At 41.9% G+C, this 16,531-nt stretch overlaps 1 protein-coding gene across 36 annotated transcripts in view; it reads left to right on the forward strand.

Moving 5' to 3' along the window:
- The window catches only part of KIF16B (kinesin family member 16B), a 276,843-nt gene that overhangs the window by 38,214 nt on the left and 222,098 nt on the right, over nucleotides 1–16,531 (forward strand). For 26 of the 36 annotated variants that reach the window (XR_011531203.1, XR_011531200.1, XR_011531198.1 and 23 more), the window contains exons 2-7: nucleotides 1,816–1,885; nucleotides 4,323–4,436; nucleotides 10,094–10,210; nucleotides 12,454–12,551; nucleotides 13,287–13,396; nucleotides 16,017–16,159. Coding sequence is in view for 26 of the 36 variants with exons in the window: in XM_070589551.1 (XP_070445652.1) it covers nucleotides 1,816–1,885; nucleotides 4,323–4,436; nucleotides 10,094–10,210; nucleotides 12,454–12,551; nucleotides 13,287–13,396; nucleotides 16,017–16,159 (652 nt within the window). In the remaining 10 variants the exon portion in view is untranslated. Of the gene's footprint in view, nucleotides 1–1,815; nucleotides 1,886–4,322; nucleotides 4,437–10,093; nucleotides 10,211–12,453; nucleotides 12,552–13,286; nucleotides 13,397–16,016; nucleotides 16,160–16,531 lie in introns of those variants that run through there. The other 10 variants (XM_070589547.1, XM_070589577.1, XM_070589578.1 and 7 more) reach the window with 3 other exon arrangements.

Raw genomic sequence — 16,531 nt, forward strand, 5'->3', positions numbered from 1 at the left:
TTGGATTGAGTCTTTCTCCAAAGAGCCCTGATTTATTTTAGTGGAAAGGGGTATTTAGAGATGATAGTTTGGGCATAAGATTCTAGGCCTTTTCAGAGGACAAATCTAGGGAGTACTTTTTTTTTCTTTTTCAATTTCAGATAAAGTGCATGCTAGGATGTCCCATTCAGAGTCAGAGCTTTTACTCAGCCGTATCAATCTTATGGTTCTATCTCCTTTCAACCAAAAACCTTGGTTCTCAGTGGCACCAACATAATTTCCCGTGTATTATCCTACAATACACAACAGAAATCTCAGAATAACAACACTTACTTTACCACTAAAAATGTTATTGCTGGAATGCTTTAAGATTTCCTTATAGTTCTTTTTTTCCTGGGGCTGTAGCCCACTGCATTATATAGTCGAATTCCTCTGTATAGTCATAATTGAAGTCATTTTTCACCATGCGGTGCACAGTTAGGTTCATTTGCTTCAACTTTAATTTTGCATTATAGGTTATTTTAAAAAATAATTTTGCTTTATTTTTGTGTAAATTATTTTCATCATTCTACAGGTGATCTACAGATCAAGGTATTTTTGCAGAAATCTGGCTTTCTATCCCTGTCCCCTCCACTCCATTTTCTTCCTTCTTCATGGATGGCCTTTTGAAAAATACACAGGTTATCCTTTTTATCCTTAAATGGAAGCGGTAGCATTCTGTGTATGCCTTTCTGCACCTTACATTCCCCACTTAGCCATGGATCCCGTACTACTCCATGGCACTCTCTAGAGATCTTCTTCCTTCCTTTTGCAATAACATAACACTCCATTGTGTAGATTTATGGTCATTTATTCTAGAGAACTGTACTTTTTAGGAGGTTTCTTGACTTCCTGTCCTGCTGTTTCCTAGGAATTGCAGTTTCTGAATGGGTGTAGAGAGAGGGTGGGAGGGGAGGGGGCAGTGCCCTGAAGCAGCACCTGGTTCTGACCGCTCCAGTTTTCTTCTTAGTTCTTATCCTGGGTGGAGGGATAAAGGGTCTTTCTTTTTGTAACCACGTGGAGGGCTGCTTTTATCATGCATCACGCAGCCCTCCATGGTTTCTGTCATTTCATCCATAATACTTTTGGCTTACAGTTAGAAATTCTTTCAGGTTTTGACAGCACGTTATTTGTTGGTCTTTTTTTTTTTTTGAGGAAGATGAGCCCTGAGCTAACTGCTGCCAGTCCTCCTCTTTTTGCTGAGGAAGAGTGGCCCTGAGCTAACATCTGTGCCCATCTTCCTCTACTTTATATGTGGGATGCCTACCACAGCATGGCCTGCCAAGTGGTGCCATGTCCGCACCCAGGATCCAGGCTGGCGAACCCCTGGGCCACCAAAGCAGCACGTGTGCACTCAACCACTGCGCCACCGGGCTGGCCCTGTTTCTCAGTCTTAAGTGTTTGGTGGTAGCATCTGTTTTGTGTGTTTTCATGTTTACAGTCAAGCGTCGCTTAATGATGGGGCTGTGTTCTGAGAAGTGCATCATTAGGCAGTTTTATCGTTTTGTGAACATCACAGAGTGCACTTACAGCAGCCTAGATGATATAGTCTGCTACACACCTAGGCTCTGTGGTAGTAACCTTATAGGACCACCGCCATATATGCGGTCCATCGTTGACCGAAACCTTGTTCTGTGAGATGTGACTGCATATGAGTAAGGATTTGGGAGGAGTGGTATTAGAGGTTGTGCTGCAGATGCTATTTAAAAACAAACCCTTATATGTAAAAAGGAAATAAAACACATTTTTTAAAAGTGATTTTTTTCTCCTAACCATCCTGAATTATTTGTGTTGCAGGGAAAAGGACTTGGAAGCCAAATTCATTATTCATATGGAGAAAAGCAAAACGACAATCACAAACCTAAAGGCAAGTAGCGACCTAGCCTTGCTCCAGTTCAGTGAGCTCTGTGTTTTATTGTCAAAATGATTTTGGGTAAATAAAACCCATCTGCCATTTCCGCATCCCTCCTTTCTCGGTTTGGTTAGAGCCGCGTCAGCTTGCGCTTGGCTTGGGCGCAGTGAGAAAGCAGAAGGGTCGGTGCTCTGCTTCCTCCCCATCCTTGGTTTCATCTGGAGGCCAGACCCACACTGCAGCTCCCACACGGGAGCTCCTGAGTTTAGCCCAGACCCGGGCATTTTTATCCTGGATCCTGTGATGGGTGCTTAGCCTGGCATTGGATGCATTCTGTGAATCAGTAAATAAGCTTTGGCCCTAGATTTCTTTTCATTTTTTTTTTTAAAGATTTTATTTTTCCTTTTTCTCTCCAAAGCGCCCCCTGTACATAGTTGTATGTTTTTAGTTGTGGGTCCTTCTAGTTGTGGCATGTGGGACTCCACCTGAGCATGGCTTGATGAGCGGTACCATGTCCACACCCAGGATCCGAACTGGTGAAACCCCGGGCCGGTGAAGCAGAGCATGTGGACTTAACCACTTGGCCATGGGGCTGGCCCCTCTTTTCATTTTTAAAGAAAATAGTTATGTTTTATAAACTTGGCAAGAGGAGCTGGTATTGTTGTTCAGAACTCAGAGGATAAAAGATAAAAAAAATCTGAACTGAAAAAAGAGAATTTTCTAAGATGGCCAAGCTCTTCCTTTTGCATTTAAAATATCCAATTTGTTTCTTTGGTCAGGGAGTTTGTTAAGGACCCTGAATACTTTTCACTTAGCTGGGAAATAAGAGTGTAAATAATAAAGAAATGGCGTGCTTTATGGACTCAACCCCTTCTCCTTCGATATTTGTCATTAACTTAGACGTTTGGGCTTCTGCAGCTGCTGCTCCATGGCCATGTGCAGGTCACTCTCTGGTTGGATTTCTGTTAATTCACGGCTCAAGGGAGTGGACATTTTGAAATCCACCTTCAAAGTAGTGCAACTTGATCTCAGGTGACGGAAGCTGGGGAATGCTCCTGTCTTCCAGTCGGGCCCGTGCTCTGGGTAATTTGATAGGTGGCCTCCTTTGAGGCTCTGGTGTCCCTTTGCCTGAGGTATTCTCCAGTGGAATGTCGTTCTTTCTCCACTGACCACAACCCTTGTTTCTTCTAGCTTTCCCTGCTCTGACCTCCCACCTCTTCTCATGTTCTGCCAGTCATTACTTGTCCATTCTGTGCTTTTGACCTTTGCTGTGTATCTTTGTATGCTCACAGTGCTGTGGTCAAAGTTTAACTATTAAAAAATTGTATTTCCTGAAACAGAGTGAAGAAGATTTATCCTGGCCTTGCATAAATCTCCTTTCTTTGTGCATCATGGACTCTGTTCTCCTTGATTAGTATGTTCCTTTTTGAGTTTTACAGCATTTCCTTGTCTGACATAGTGAACAGATGCAAGAGTTTTTTTTTTTTTTGCTCTTTCTCCCAAAATCCCCCCAGTAGATAGTTGTATATTTTTAGTTGTGGGTCCTTCTAGTTGTGGCATGTGGGACGGCACCTCAGCGTCGCCTGATGAGTGGTGTCATGTCCGCACCCAGGATCCAAACCAGTGAAACCCTGGGCCGCCAAAGCAGAGTGTGCGAACTTAACCACTCGGCCACAGGGCTGGCCCCGATGCAAGATTTTTAACATGTTAATAATAAGAACCTAAAAAAATGTTCTTTATAGTATCCAAATTATGTTAGAAAATATAATGCTCGTTAAATTTACTCCCATGTCTAGGGAACTGTGTAAGGCTTTGGTAGCAAATGAAGATTTTTAAACCTTTTAAAAGGTTTTTGGCTCAATTTAGGTATATAGCAAGGTAGATAAGATATATGCAAAGATCTGCGATAAGCTCATGGTGTGTCTTGGGAGTGGCTGGTCTCGCTGAGGTGGGAGAAGTTACTTCTGGTTGGCGTGTGTGAAGGACGCTTCTGACCTGGAGTTTTCAGTGGCGCCACAAAATTGCCCAACTCTAGGGGGCTCCAGTCACATCATGATCTATGTGAATAGCACCCCTGGGAGTTGTACAGACCCCAGCTCTGGTGTTTTCAGGTGGAGGGAACATTAAAAAGCATTGAAGCCAGAAAAAACAGAGTCTGGCTGGAGTGTTGGGTTCATCTAAGGTAAGCATGATAAAAAGTCCAGAAAAATCTTCGATCCTGACATAGAGAGCCTGGATAGCTGGGAGGAGCTTGGGTTTTATTTACTTATTTGTTTTGGGGGGATTGGGGTCCAGGAAGAATTAAATGGTTTTTAGTCAGGGTGTAAATATGAAAAATGGTGATCATATGTTTTTTATGAAGTTTTTTTTCTTGAATTGGATGGATCACTTGTCAACTGACAGTGCTCTTTACGTTATTATTATTATTATCACTGTAATCATCTCTCTCTAGATACCAGAAGGAGGGACTGGGGACTCAGGGAGAGAGCGGACCAAGACCTTCACCTATGACTTTTCTTTTTATTCTGCTGATACAAAAAGTCCAGATTATGTTTCACAAGAAATGGTATGATTTTAAAATCTTTCTTTTGCTTTATTTTCGTATTGAGAAAAAATTCGTACCCTAAAATTCTTTAAAACATCTTACTAATTTTTGTCTGAATATAATTTATATAAAATTAGCCTTGGCTAACTTAGCTTTTTGGTTGTTACATGGCACCGTTTATCTTAAGCCTGAGAAGAATTCAATCCCCAAAAGGTTGATTTTTTTTCTTTTCTCTTCTGAGCTTAATGATCATAACTTTTGTTTCAAAACTTGGACATGATTACTGTTTTGAAGGAGCTCTGCATTTATGCATTTTTGGGGGTGACATTTATATGCCGCTAAGCCTGGCGAATAAGCCGCTTCTCCTGGAGCCCTGCTGTGATGCAGAGCTTTAGGAGGTAGACTTCAAACCCAAGTCACACTTCCCCTGCTTGAATGGATCATTCTAGGTTCTGGAAAGTAGAATTCTAGAAAGAGAGAACGTTTCATCCAGAATCTTCCTAGAACCTAGAATGAAGCTGGAATTTGTCCAAGAAACGTGTACTATAGTCTTTTACCATCTAAAATGTAGACATGACAGGCAGATAAGAACAGACCTAAAGATCCTCCCAGGGGACCATCACACGTTGACGTTTCATGTGAGCAGGACAGTGTATTTCCCTGGGTGGGATAAGCTGGGTGTTTGAGCAGAGAGGGGCGTTATGAGGAAGCAACTGTGTTGGGGAGAAGAACACGAGCTTCATGGCTGGACGACTTCTTGGCTTGTTAGCAGCTTCTTTAGACACTTTGCTTTGGATCTCCACGTGTTAAAATGAGGGTAGGAATTCCTGTCTGCCTGCCCTGGGTTGTAATTCATGTGCTGCATCTTGAATTGGTATTATTGTCTAGTTTCTTGCAACTTGGTGTGTCCATGTACCAGAATCATTGGTACTGCCTGGGAATGTTAGAAATGCAGAATCTCAGGACCTATTCCAGACCTACTGAATCAAACGGCATTTTTTAGCAAGATCCCCAGGTGATTTGCACACACCTTAACATTTGAGAAATGTAGTTGGTTTAGAAATGGTTTATGGAGGAGATTGGCTTTCTGAGGAATGCAAATGTTGGAATTAAGATAGGCTGAGAACTTAGAGAAGTTATTCAAAGGAGAGGACCGGAGTGATTATATCCAGAAGATGTTGATTCAACATCAGGGAAAAATAGAGAGGATAGCAGCAATAAGAATGGGAGCCATAAAGAGAGGTGAGGTGCCTGGTATGAAAAGGGGGCCAGGAGAGGAAAGATGAACTAATGTTGATTGAGTTTGCATTGGTGTCAGAAACTGTGCTTGGTGCTCATGTACGCTATCTCAGGTAATCCTCATGCGAACCAAATGAAGGCAACTTATAGCTGCACTTTTCTTTGTCGAAGAGAGCTAAATTAACTTGTTCAAGCCCCTGGACCTAATCGACTTAATAGTGGTGGAGTTGAGATCTGGGGGCTGATGCACAGAGTGGTGGAGATGCCCTTGGAAGGTCTTAAGGGTATGAGAGAAGAGGATTGGTGGGTTCTAAGTGACAGATGGATAGGGCAGCCCTGCTGAGTGATAAATGAGTGAATGAGTGAGTGAAGATGACTTTGGTGTTGAGCTAATTGGAGTAACCAATATTGATAGCTAGTAGTCTGGTGAGGGATAGAATGTTACAGATATTGGAATGTGGATTTTGGCTTTATATGGGCCTGAGAATGAAGTGGCTGGTACAAGGGAATTTGTTAAGGGAAAAGCCGGTTCGTTGTATAGTCTTCGGTATATCTTCAACAGAGGATGAATAAAGAGCCATGAACATGGTCTCCACTTCTAACTTACCTAATAAGGAGCTGGATTCCCCCCTATTTAACCTGAATTTGAGGCCTTTTGGGGACAGAGGACTGTGCTGAGGGGAAGCCCAGGGACAGAGGAGTAGAGCATGTGTGACAGCAGGGCCTGGCACATGGAGATGCTCAGTGAACCTTTCTGACCAAAAGAACTTGTTTATGGATGGTGGTTAATTTATGGGAGCGGATGACATTTCCTGGGTTCTACAAGAGTCAAGATCAGGGAAGCCGTAACAAGGTTCGTTCTTTTGAAAGTTAAAAATAAATGCCTAGAGTTTAAAAATAGTTTTAGATTGGGGAAAGCTTTCGGCTGATAAGGGTAATTTTCATGCTTCAGGTGTACATGCACCATCTCTTCTCAGATCTTTGGGTTCTTTGACTCAGTATAAATAATCTGAGATTGTTCCATTACATCACTAACATATCTCAAGGCTTTTTTAGTTTTATAAATACTACTTTCTGGTAGTATCACATGTTAATAAAATCAACATAAATATGGGAAAATACCTATTTTTTAAACAGTCTATTAACGAGAAGGTAATCTTCTCTCATCCCTAATGTTAATGCCCGTTGTTACTAAAAAGGGAGTCAATTTTGAATATTGACAAAAGTTTTCATGCTGCCATTTCCAGCACAGGAATTGAGCTGACAGGTTCTGTCTCTGGCACAAATAGGGGAAGATGCAAACTTAGCATGTTGGTCATCATCTTCTTTTTTAAAATCATTTGAATGTAAAGGCATCTTGAGAAAATATATCATGCCTATTACTGCAGTTCAAGTCAAGTTGCCCTTAATGTTAACCAAATACCTGGTAAGATGACCATTAATATTTCTTCCTTCCAGATTAATTTTATAATCTGAAAAAAAGTCAGTGAGCGATTTAAGTCTACTCTTATGTAAATTAAAGACCATTAAATGAGGTCTTATTTTCTTAATGGTTCTTTAAAACTCCAAAGGGAGGCTTTGATCTCTCATGACCTGTTTCTTACTTCAACCCTGGAGACACTTGAAACTTAGACTCTCTAAGTTGACAAGCTAGATGGAGAGTCTTGTTTTAACAGTGCCCTCTGGTGGGCGGTTCCCCTCAGGTGAGGCTGCAGAGCCTTGGATTACTCTGGAAATCAGCTTTAAATCTGTGCTCAGAGAAGCAGCAGCGTGGATTTTGGGTAACCAGGCCAAGTGAGGGATCTCAGCGGGGTTCTGATGCCAGTGGGGAGAGCAGGTCATCAGTCTCCTAAAGCAGGCCTTCCCTCCCCACCCTGGTTTGCTGGATGATGGTAAGTGAGTCCTTTGTGGGTGTGGCAATGGAGTAGCCTGGTTTCCTCGCCAAGAAGCCTAGAGATGCAGGCAGTGTTCTGCTGCATTTCTGGGTCCCATGCCTCCTCCTGATGGGTTACTTGAAACTGAGCCTGAGCCAGGCCTGGGTCTCTGCACCTCCAGAACTACATTTTCTAGGCCCGTTTTGCAGTCATGTCCACCAATCTCACCCTCCTGGGCCCCCTAAATCTCTCAGAGAACTTTAGCTGGGTTAGTTTTCTGGAAAATAAAGTAAAATGCTGAGTTTGGATTTTAACCCTAGGGAAGAATTTCATTTTGAAAACCTCTGGGTTTGGCTTAAATAGGACATTCCCCATGACTTTGTTCTAGCCCCAGACAAAACTGTGAGGAAGATCCTTCCGTCATTCTTTGGGAAGTTTGTGGAAGGCTCTTCTTCCTATGCAGTGGCACTGTGTGAAATGGTACAAACGATATATGCCTTTTGTTTTTATTTAGTTGGAGAGAATTGGAGAAATATTTAGAGTTTTTCCTCATATTTCATCAACAGTAGTGAAAACAAACCTCAGATGAGTGGTCCGGAGCCCTGAGTCTCCCTGGGATTCCTGGCTTCTGCTTCTTCACAGAAGTTTGTGGAAGGGAGGCCCTTCTAGGTGGGGTTGGGGCGTCCTCATTGATTTGTGGGTGTGGGAGGAGAACATTCAGTGATGAGGGCTTGGAAGCACAGGCTTAGGGGTCAGAAAGGCCTGGGTGCAAGTCCCAGCTCTGGCACTCTCTCCGTGTGCCCACTGACCTACACTCCCCCTGAAGAAAGGGCCTAGCGACACTGCTCACCTGCAGAGTTTTTATGAGGACTAACGCGTGAGCACATGAAAGGACATAGATAGCGCCCAGTCAGTGTGACCTGCTGTTCCAGTTCACAGTTGAGTAAGTCAGCAGAATTTGAGAATAAGATCAGAAAATATCAGCTCCTAAAGCTGAAATGGATAAAAATTAGAATGAATGAGACTGGCCATTTGTGGAAATGATTTAATTGAAATGATAGTTTGTAAATCTTTGACTGACAAGGCTGAGGAAACAAAGTCCAAACAAGATGATGCCTGAAGAAAGCTGAAGTCCGGTGGGTGGTATTTCGTCCTGTCCTTGGATGACAGGCTGTGTCATTAGCAGGGAGGGTTTATGTGGAGCTGAGATCAAGATGGCCTGTGTTTGTCAGCCCCATCTAGGGGTTGGGTGTTCTGGCCGGAGGGCCTGGATCTCTGCAGGGGAGATGATGGCTCTCCAGCTGGGCTAACCTGGCACCGCTCGCAGAGACTGAACACTCCTGAAGGGTTGATGAGCCCCCACCTTGGACTGTGGTGACCCCACAAAGCAGTGCCTCCCCTTTTCATGGCTCTGACGGAGAACCTGATCATGCTCCCTCTCTCTTTTTTTTTTTTCTCTCCAAAGCCCCCCGGTACATAGTTGTATATTCTTCGTTGTGGGTCCTTCTAGTTGTGGCATGTGGGACGCTGCCTCAGCGTGGTTCGACGAGCAGTGCCATGTCCGCGCCCAGGATTCGAACCAACGAAACACTGGGCCGCCTGCAGCGGAGCGCGCAAGCTTAACCACTCGGCCACGGGGCCAGCCCCCATGCTCCCTCTCTTTGATAGCTTTTCAGCTGCTCATGGGCCTCAGTTTTGAAACAAGAAGGGGTTTTATGTGCCCTTAGGGTGCTGCTCTGAGAGGGCATGAGGTAACCTGAAGGCTTGTGGGGGTCTGGAAAGCTTTGCTTGGTCTTTTTCCCAGCTGGGTGAAACTAGGATGACCACACATCTTGATCTGCTTTATTTACATTAACTGTCTGGGTGAGGTAGTTGTCCTTCCCCCGTTTTCATTCTCAAAGTGTCCCACTGCAACTATGTGGAGCAGGTGACATGGACTCAGGTACAACCCCAATCCCCACACAGCTCATCTTCCCACCCTCTCCATCCTGGGCAAATATCCCAATAGGAAAATGCATCTGGACTCTGACTTGGGGAACCCAGCCATCCTGGCCTCCTCCACACCCACCCATCACTCAGCTCTGTGAGACCTCCAGAGACTTACTTTGATGACTAGCCAGACCCTTACAATCATGGCACTCATTTGGCATGGTTTGGGCAATAATTTCTGGCTGCTGTGACCTTTCGGTTTTGAATAGTTTCTGGAAGCTCTGATAGAATGAATAACTTTATAAATTTAGTTCTGAAATGGTAAATCATCATGCATTAAAATCATCTTTGCTTCTAGATATGATTGTCACCTTACCTTGTTTACATTTTTATATTTCAGGCATTTTTTAACTCAAGTAGGAAAAAGGATGGGTTTGCTTTTTTGCTTGCTTAAAAAGTTTCCTGTTGATTGAAAACCGAGGCCCATACCTATTCTGTTGTTAATGGTTATGCAGGGATTTATTTATGTGTTCTAATCCTTAAGAGTGAAATAGCATTCAAGAATTTTGTGAACACTAAAGGGGCTTTTATTAAAATCCATAGTAATTGTATCTTTTGTGTTTTTTTGGCTTTCAGGTTTTCAAAACCCTCGGCACGGATGTCGTGAAGTCTGCGTTTGAAGGTTATAACGCTTGTGTCTTTGCGTATGGGCAAACTGGATCGGGAAAGTCATACACTATGATGGGAGATTCTGTACGTTGTTTACCGTGTGTGCCAAGAAAACTTCTCATTATCTCTGCAGACTGATGCAATTATCTCTTTCATCTCCTTTCCCTGTACTAACTTGCTTTTCAGGTTCCAATCATTCTTTAGCAATAAGATAAAACTCAGTAATAAGTTTGGCTAAATTTCTTTTGAGAGATTTTAAATTAGAAATAGTTTTAAGTTTATAAGCATGAATAATGGATGCAAGTCTCAGTTCATTTTCCGTTTTTAAAGGCTATAATATAATCTTATCAGAAAAGTATGCTGGGCCCATAACTATTTTTTTCTTCTTTTCTGCCAACACAACAGTTTGAATAAAATTACAGAACTCTATTCTTTTTAAAATTATTCAAAACATTTTTCCCCAAGAAAAGTGTAAAAAAAAAGTAACTCTTTGGTGGAAAGTTACTACATAAATCCGGCAAATACACAAAAAGAGTTAGAATTGTACAGTTTTATAGAGTCTGTGTAGATATAAACATAGTGTGTAGAGTTTAGTAGTTATGTCATATAAAGTAACAGACATAAAGGTTATACTTGCCCCAAAATGTGGAGGAGTAAAAACTGGACTTCGTTGCAGGAACTTTATCTCATTCTGTGTTTTCTCCAGATCTAGATAGTGCCTGTTTGTTTTACTTTTCTTGTGTCATGGTGAAAACCCTGCTCCCTGACTCTGAGACCTGTGGCATGTTCTAGATGTGGAGGTGCCGGCAGAGGACCACAGGGCTTCCTGCCAGCAGGCACGGTGGCGTCTGGAACGCTAACGGTTTGGTGGTTCCCGCAAGTAGTTGTGTGTAAAGGAGGCTCGGTCCTTCCAGATGAAAGTCTTTCAGGGCGTGTGTCCCAGCTTTAAGTCCAGGCTTTTCCCTTACAGGAGAAGTAGGTAATTACTGTTCTGTGAATCCTCAATGCTGCAAAGTAGGGAGAAAAATAGGAGAGGAACAAACAGATAATTTATAGAGTTTCACATTGCCTTTTATCATGACTTCTCTCTTCTGCTCTCCTACTGTGCCTTTAAAAGAAAAGCCTTCTCTAAAATGACATGTGCATGTTGATTCCCTAGTAGCTATTTTATGCAAATTAAACATTTATAAAGCATTCATAAATTATAACTGTTTTTCTCTGACCTTATAGTTGAGTACTGTTTGGATAGTTTTATTTTTTTCTTTTTTAAAGGTATGCTTTTTGGTGAGGAAGATTGGCCCTGAGCTAACATCTGTTGCTAATCTTCTTCTTTTTTTTTTTCTCCCCAAAGCCCCAGTACATAGTTGCATATCCTAGTTGTAAGTCATTCTAGTTCTTCTATGTGGGACGCCCCCACAGCATGGCCTGATGAGCAGTGCTAGGTCTGTGCCCAGGATCCAAGCCAGTGAACCCCAGGCCGCCAAAGTGGAGTGGGCAAACTTAACCACTTGGCCATGGGGCTGGCCTCTAGATATTTTTCATTCTTTCTTTAAAAAGTAAAATAAAAAAGAATATGGTGAAAGGCCCATTTTTCCTTCATAAGAATTAGTTTCCTTTATTTTTTGGGTGGACGGTTGGGTGAAGGTAGGGAGGACGTCGGAAGAAAACATTGAAGCCCTGAGGTTTGGGTTTCCTAACAGGAACGTTTTGCCTCATCTTTAACTCATTCTGAAGTTGATCAGCTTTTAAGACTGACTGAAATGTGAATATTATTGATTCCGCCCTCTTTGCATAAGTAGTAGATGTGTTAGAATCTTCCTGTCTAGGAGGGCTGAGGGGATTAGTGCATCACAGTAGGGATGTACCACATTTACTGTGGTCCTGTCCGCTAAGTTTTAAGACAATGATTAGCTAGTGTGAGGACTTACTAAGGTTTCGAAGTATTTCTTTTCTGCGCAGTGTATGTTTCACCTTTTTGGTCGTTTAACCGGGTCAGATTTCTAACATTGGTTCTGTACCTGTTGACTGTCTTGTTTGAAGGTTAGAGAATGAGGCTTGTTATGTTTGCAATCCCTGATCTGACTGAGTAACAGCGGTAGCTGTGTACTACCAGAGTCCCAGCCTGTGGACGTGAGAAAGCTGAGTCCTCTCGTTTCAGGGAGTAGGAAGCAATCCTGGGAGTAGATGGTGTGTCTGGGGCTGGGGTGGGAGGCCTGGGGTTGGCATGCAGGCCCATTGTGTCTAAGTTCACTCCAGCAAATTACAGAGGTAATTGTGGTTGCTTTTATTTCAAATAACAGCTGTGGCCTTCTTCCTTCCAACTGCAGGGTGATTCTGGCTTAATACCTCGGATCTGTGAAGGGCTCTTCAGTCGGATCAATGAAACCACCAGATGGGATGAAGCATCTTTTCGAACTGAAGTCAGGTAGGCCTGTGGTCTGCGTAACTGAGTGTGGGCTTGGAGGGAGCTTGCTCTCAGTCTCGAGGAATGGACAAAGTCTTTGGATTCCTGAAGGGCGAGTCTGCCTTTTCCCCCTTCTGTGCTATGGTGGTTGGAAGTAAAGCTTAAAACATGTATGTCTTTAGTGACTTTCTTGGGAATAATTTGGGTTAGGATTTGGGAGGTAGAAATAACCCAGCTTGGTCAGAAAGTCTAACATGGGATGTTTATCTCAAATGGAGTGAGCTTTTGACTTTTAAGGGAATACCCAATTCACTTGCTTTATTCTTTTAGCTGAATAAGGTTTGCATTATTCTTTGTGTTGGTAGGATCACTATAAATCTAATCTTTAAATAAATCTGGAAAGTTGAGGTGTTTTTTCCTCCTTGGAGTTAAACCTGTGTGGGGAGCCAGTCTTGTCAGTGGTTTTGGGGGCAGATGTGGCAATCAAGGGTTCTCATGGCTGCCTGACCTCTCAGTGGCTGTGTGGCCTTGGACAAATTGTTTAATCATCCTAAACCTCCATGGCCTAACCTATAAAATGGGGATGATGGCCCCCCTCCCTCTGGGCTGTTGTAGGGATTAAATGGAATAATCCATAAAGTGTTTAGTATAGTACCTGATTCATAGTTACCACCCATAAATGTATGTTGCTGCTGTTACTATTGTTGTTATTAATGTCTGAAATAATTTTTCTGAATTCAATTCTAAAATTTTTAGCTACTTAGAAATTTATAATGAACATGTGAGAGATCTCCTTAGGCGGAAGTCATCTAAAACCTTCAATTTGAGAGTCCGTGAGCATCCAAAAGAAGGACCTTATGTTGAGGGTAAGAGTAACTACTTCAGCCCTGTTCTGCTTGGGAATTTGAGTAAAATGATAATTTCAAAGGAAAAAAAAAGTAGGATAATGGTGAGATTTAAAAAATTTATTTTTGGCATTTTATTATGGTAAAAATGACATATGCTGTCACTCCATAATGTTCATTTAATGAATTTGCACTTCACTGGGCATTCACTGACTTTGTGGGGCTTGCCAGTATATTTCTTCTGGCTTTAAGAACTCTCTGGAAATTTGTTTTCTACTGTTCTCAGGCAACATAAACAACCTGGTAACCTGTCTCTTTAAATGGCGTTGCATTTCAGCAGTATTTTTACCAGCCTTAATGGTAACATGGGACCATGAGGAGATTCTAAGACTTCTTACCTGTTGAGAAGAAGCATTTACAGAGTTTTCTGTGCTGTGGTTCTCAGCATTTGTGTTGTGACACTAGCTGTGTCAGTCAGTTGTGAGGAATGTCACAAGTGATGATGGATAAAGGGCTGGCCCTTGCTAATTAGTTTAAAAATAGGCTGGATTTAACGCTATCCTTAGAATGAAGCTGCTCTCACTTACTGTCATAAGGCAGCTGAGTCATGGCTGGCCTGTGGGAATCTCACACAGAGATGTGTTTTCGGGTGGCTGTTGTCCTTCCTGTGTATCTTGTTGGAGGCCAGGCTGAGAACCAGTCATGGGTTTAAAGATGTTCCTATTTCGTTGTCTTTTTCACCTGGAGATACCAGATGCACCAGCAGGACCCCATCTGCATTTTATTAAATTTCTGATTGAACTTTTGCCTCTTATGCCCAAAGTAGGGTGTGTAACTATGTATTTGTTTTGCAGAGTGTGGCATCACTATTATTGTTGCAGTTTTTAGCCTAACTGTGCCTTTGTGTTTTTTCTTTAATTGTCTTATCAGATGTTAAAACATATTATAAAGGTGGTTTATGAAGAAAGAGAATAATCAAACAGGGCAAAACATCCAGAATCTGATGTAGATACTTATGGGGATTTAGTTTCTAATAAATCTGCTATTTAAACATTGGGGGAATATGGGTTACTAAGCTGTCTGGGAGAAAAAAAGGGTAAATTGGGACCATGGCTCTATTTTTACACCAGGATAAATGACAAATAGGACACAGGTTGGAATGTAAACATGACATAATAAAATGACTGCAAAACACCATGGGTTAATTTTTTCCAGAAATTTTGAGGGGGAAGGCTTTTAAAAATTTGACTTAAAACTCTGAAACCATGAAATAAAAGTGTTAAAATTGAAGTGGTAAAAAAATAAAAATTTATATTTGGCAGAAACATCATAAGCAAAGTAAAAAGACACTTACCAAGTGGGGAAAATATTTTCAATTCAAGTTTCAGACAAAGGACTAATTTCCCTAATATAGAAAGGGCTCCTATAAATCGATAAGGACAGAGCCAACAACCAGGTAGAAAAATGAACAAAGGATGTGAAAATACAGATGATTTTTAAAAGGAGGAAAGAATGCTTAGCCTCACACATAATCAGAGAGAAGCAAAATAATAATTCTTGGAGATAGCATTTGTTCCCTGTCTCTGGCAGGTGTAAGTAAGCTTGATGATACTGTGTTGGGAGACAGGCATTCTTGTACATTGCTACTGCTGGGTGTAAATTGCCTTCTATGAAGGACAGTTTTGCAGTATCTATCAAAATTTCAGTGTGCTTTGATGTAGCAATTCTACCTTTTAAGAATTTATTCTGTGGAAATATTCATACACATTTGAAAAGATCTGTGTACAAGATTATTTGTAGCAGTGTTACTTGTAATTGGAAATAAAATGTAAACAACCTCTACGGTCTCAGTTGGAGACTGGTTAACTTGGTCATGGCTCATGCATACAGTTGAATGCTCAGCAGCCATAAAAATGATTGAAGAATCACCTTAACTGATACAGAACATTCTTCAATATATTATTACATAGAAAAAAGCAGGGTACAAAACAGTGTTTATGGTATGCTACCGTGAAAGGGGGAAAAGAGATGGTGTTATATACAATTTTCTGTATATGTATTGGTCATCTCTAGAAAGCTATGGAGAAACTAAAACAGTGGGTTGCCTGACAGAAGGGGAAGTAGTGGGTAGGCTGTAGGAGGGGGAGGGGTAGTGGGTAGAGGGAGACCCTTTACACGGTATACCTTTTGTAGCCTTTGACCTTAGAGCCATATGAATGTTCCCAAAAAAGTGAATAAAAAGTCTTTTAAAGGGATTAAAAAAATGCTTTTGAGTTTTTCATGAGGGCAGTGTTCACATTTCCCTTACTATGACTAATGCTAATGAGGTTGATCGTAATAGCTGGCATGTATCCTGAATACCCTATGTGAGGTATGCATTATCAGACTAGGCGACTGAGGCTCAGTGAGGTTGAGCAACTTGTTCATAAGCAAGTCAGTCCACTAGTAAGCAGCAGAGCTGGGATCGGATCCCAGGCAGCCTGGCTCCCAAGTCTGCGTTATAAACTACCACCCTATAGGAACCAGTAGGATCTTTAAACAAGTCAACAGCTCGTACAGTTGTGTATTAGTTCATAGAGGTAAATTTCTTATTCTGTTTACTATATATTAGGGAGATTTCGTCACTCTTTTTTTTTTTCAGATTTATCTAAACATTTAGTACAGAATTATGGTGATGTAGAAGAACTTATGGATGCGGGAAATATCAACCGTACCACAGCGGCGACTGGAATGAACGACGTCAGCAGTAGGTCTCATGCCATCTTCACCATCAAGTTCACTCAGGTAAGGGCAGCTGTGGGGCCAGCTGGCTCCATCCCTCAGGTCTTCACTCACTGATGAGCATCAGCTGAGGACCGATCATTGTTGAACCAGGAGCAGCAGCAGGCAAAGGTGACTTACTGTCATATTCTTGTTAATTAGAGTTGAAACGTGTCCTGTGTGCTGGGTTTCTCTGTGGTTAAATCATAGTTATTTGAAATGTCCTGATGTGTACCCTTAAGAAATATTTAGCAGGCTTCCGCCCTGTTCTAGACATAAAAAAACTTGCTTTGTGCTTAATTAAGCAAGTTTTCATTGTTGCAAGCTCTGTGGGAGATAATGGATTGCGAGTCAGACCAGCTGGAGGCCAAGGTAACTCATCGGAGTACATTATCA

Source organism: Equus przewalskii, chromosome 21, assembly GCF_037783145.1.
Source record: "Equus przewalskii isolate Varuska chromosome 21, EquPr2, whole genome shotgun sequence".
Classification (NCBI taxonomy): domain Eukaryota; kingdom Metazoa; phylum Chordata; class Mammalia; order Perissodactyla; family Equidae; genus Equus; species Equus przewalskii.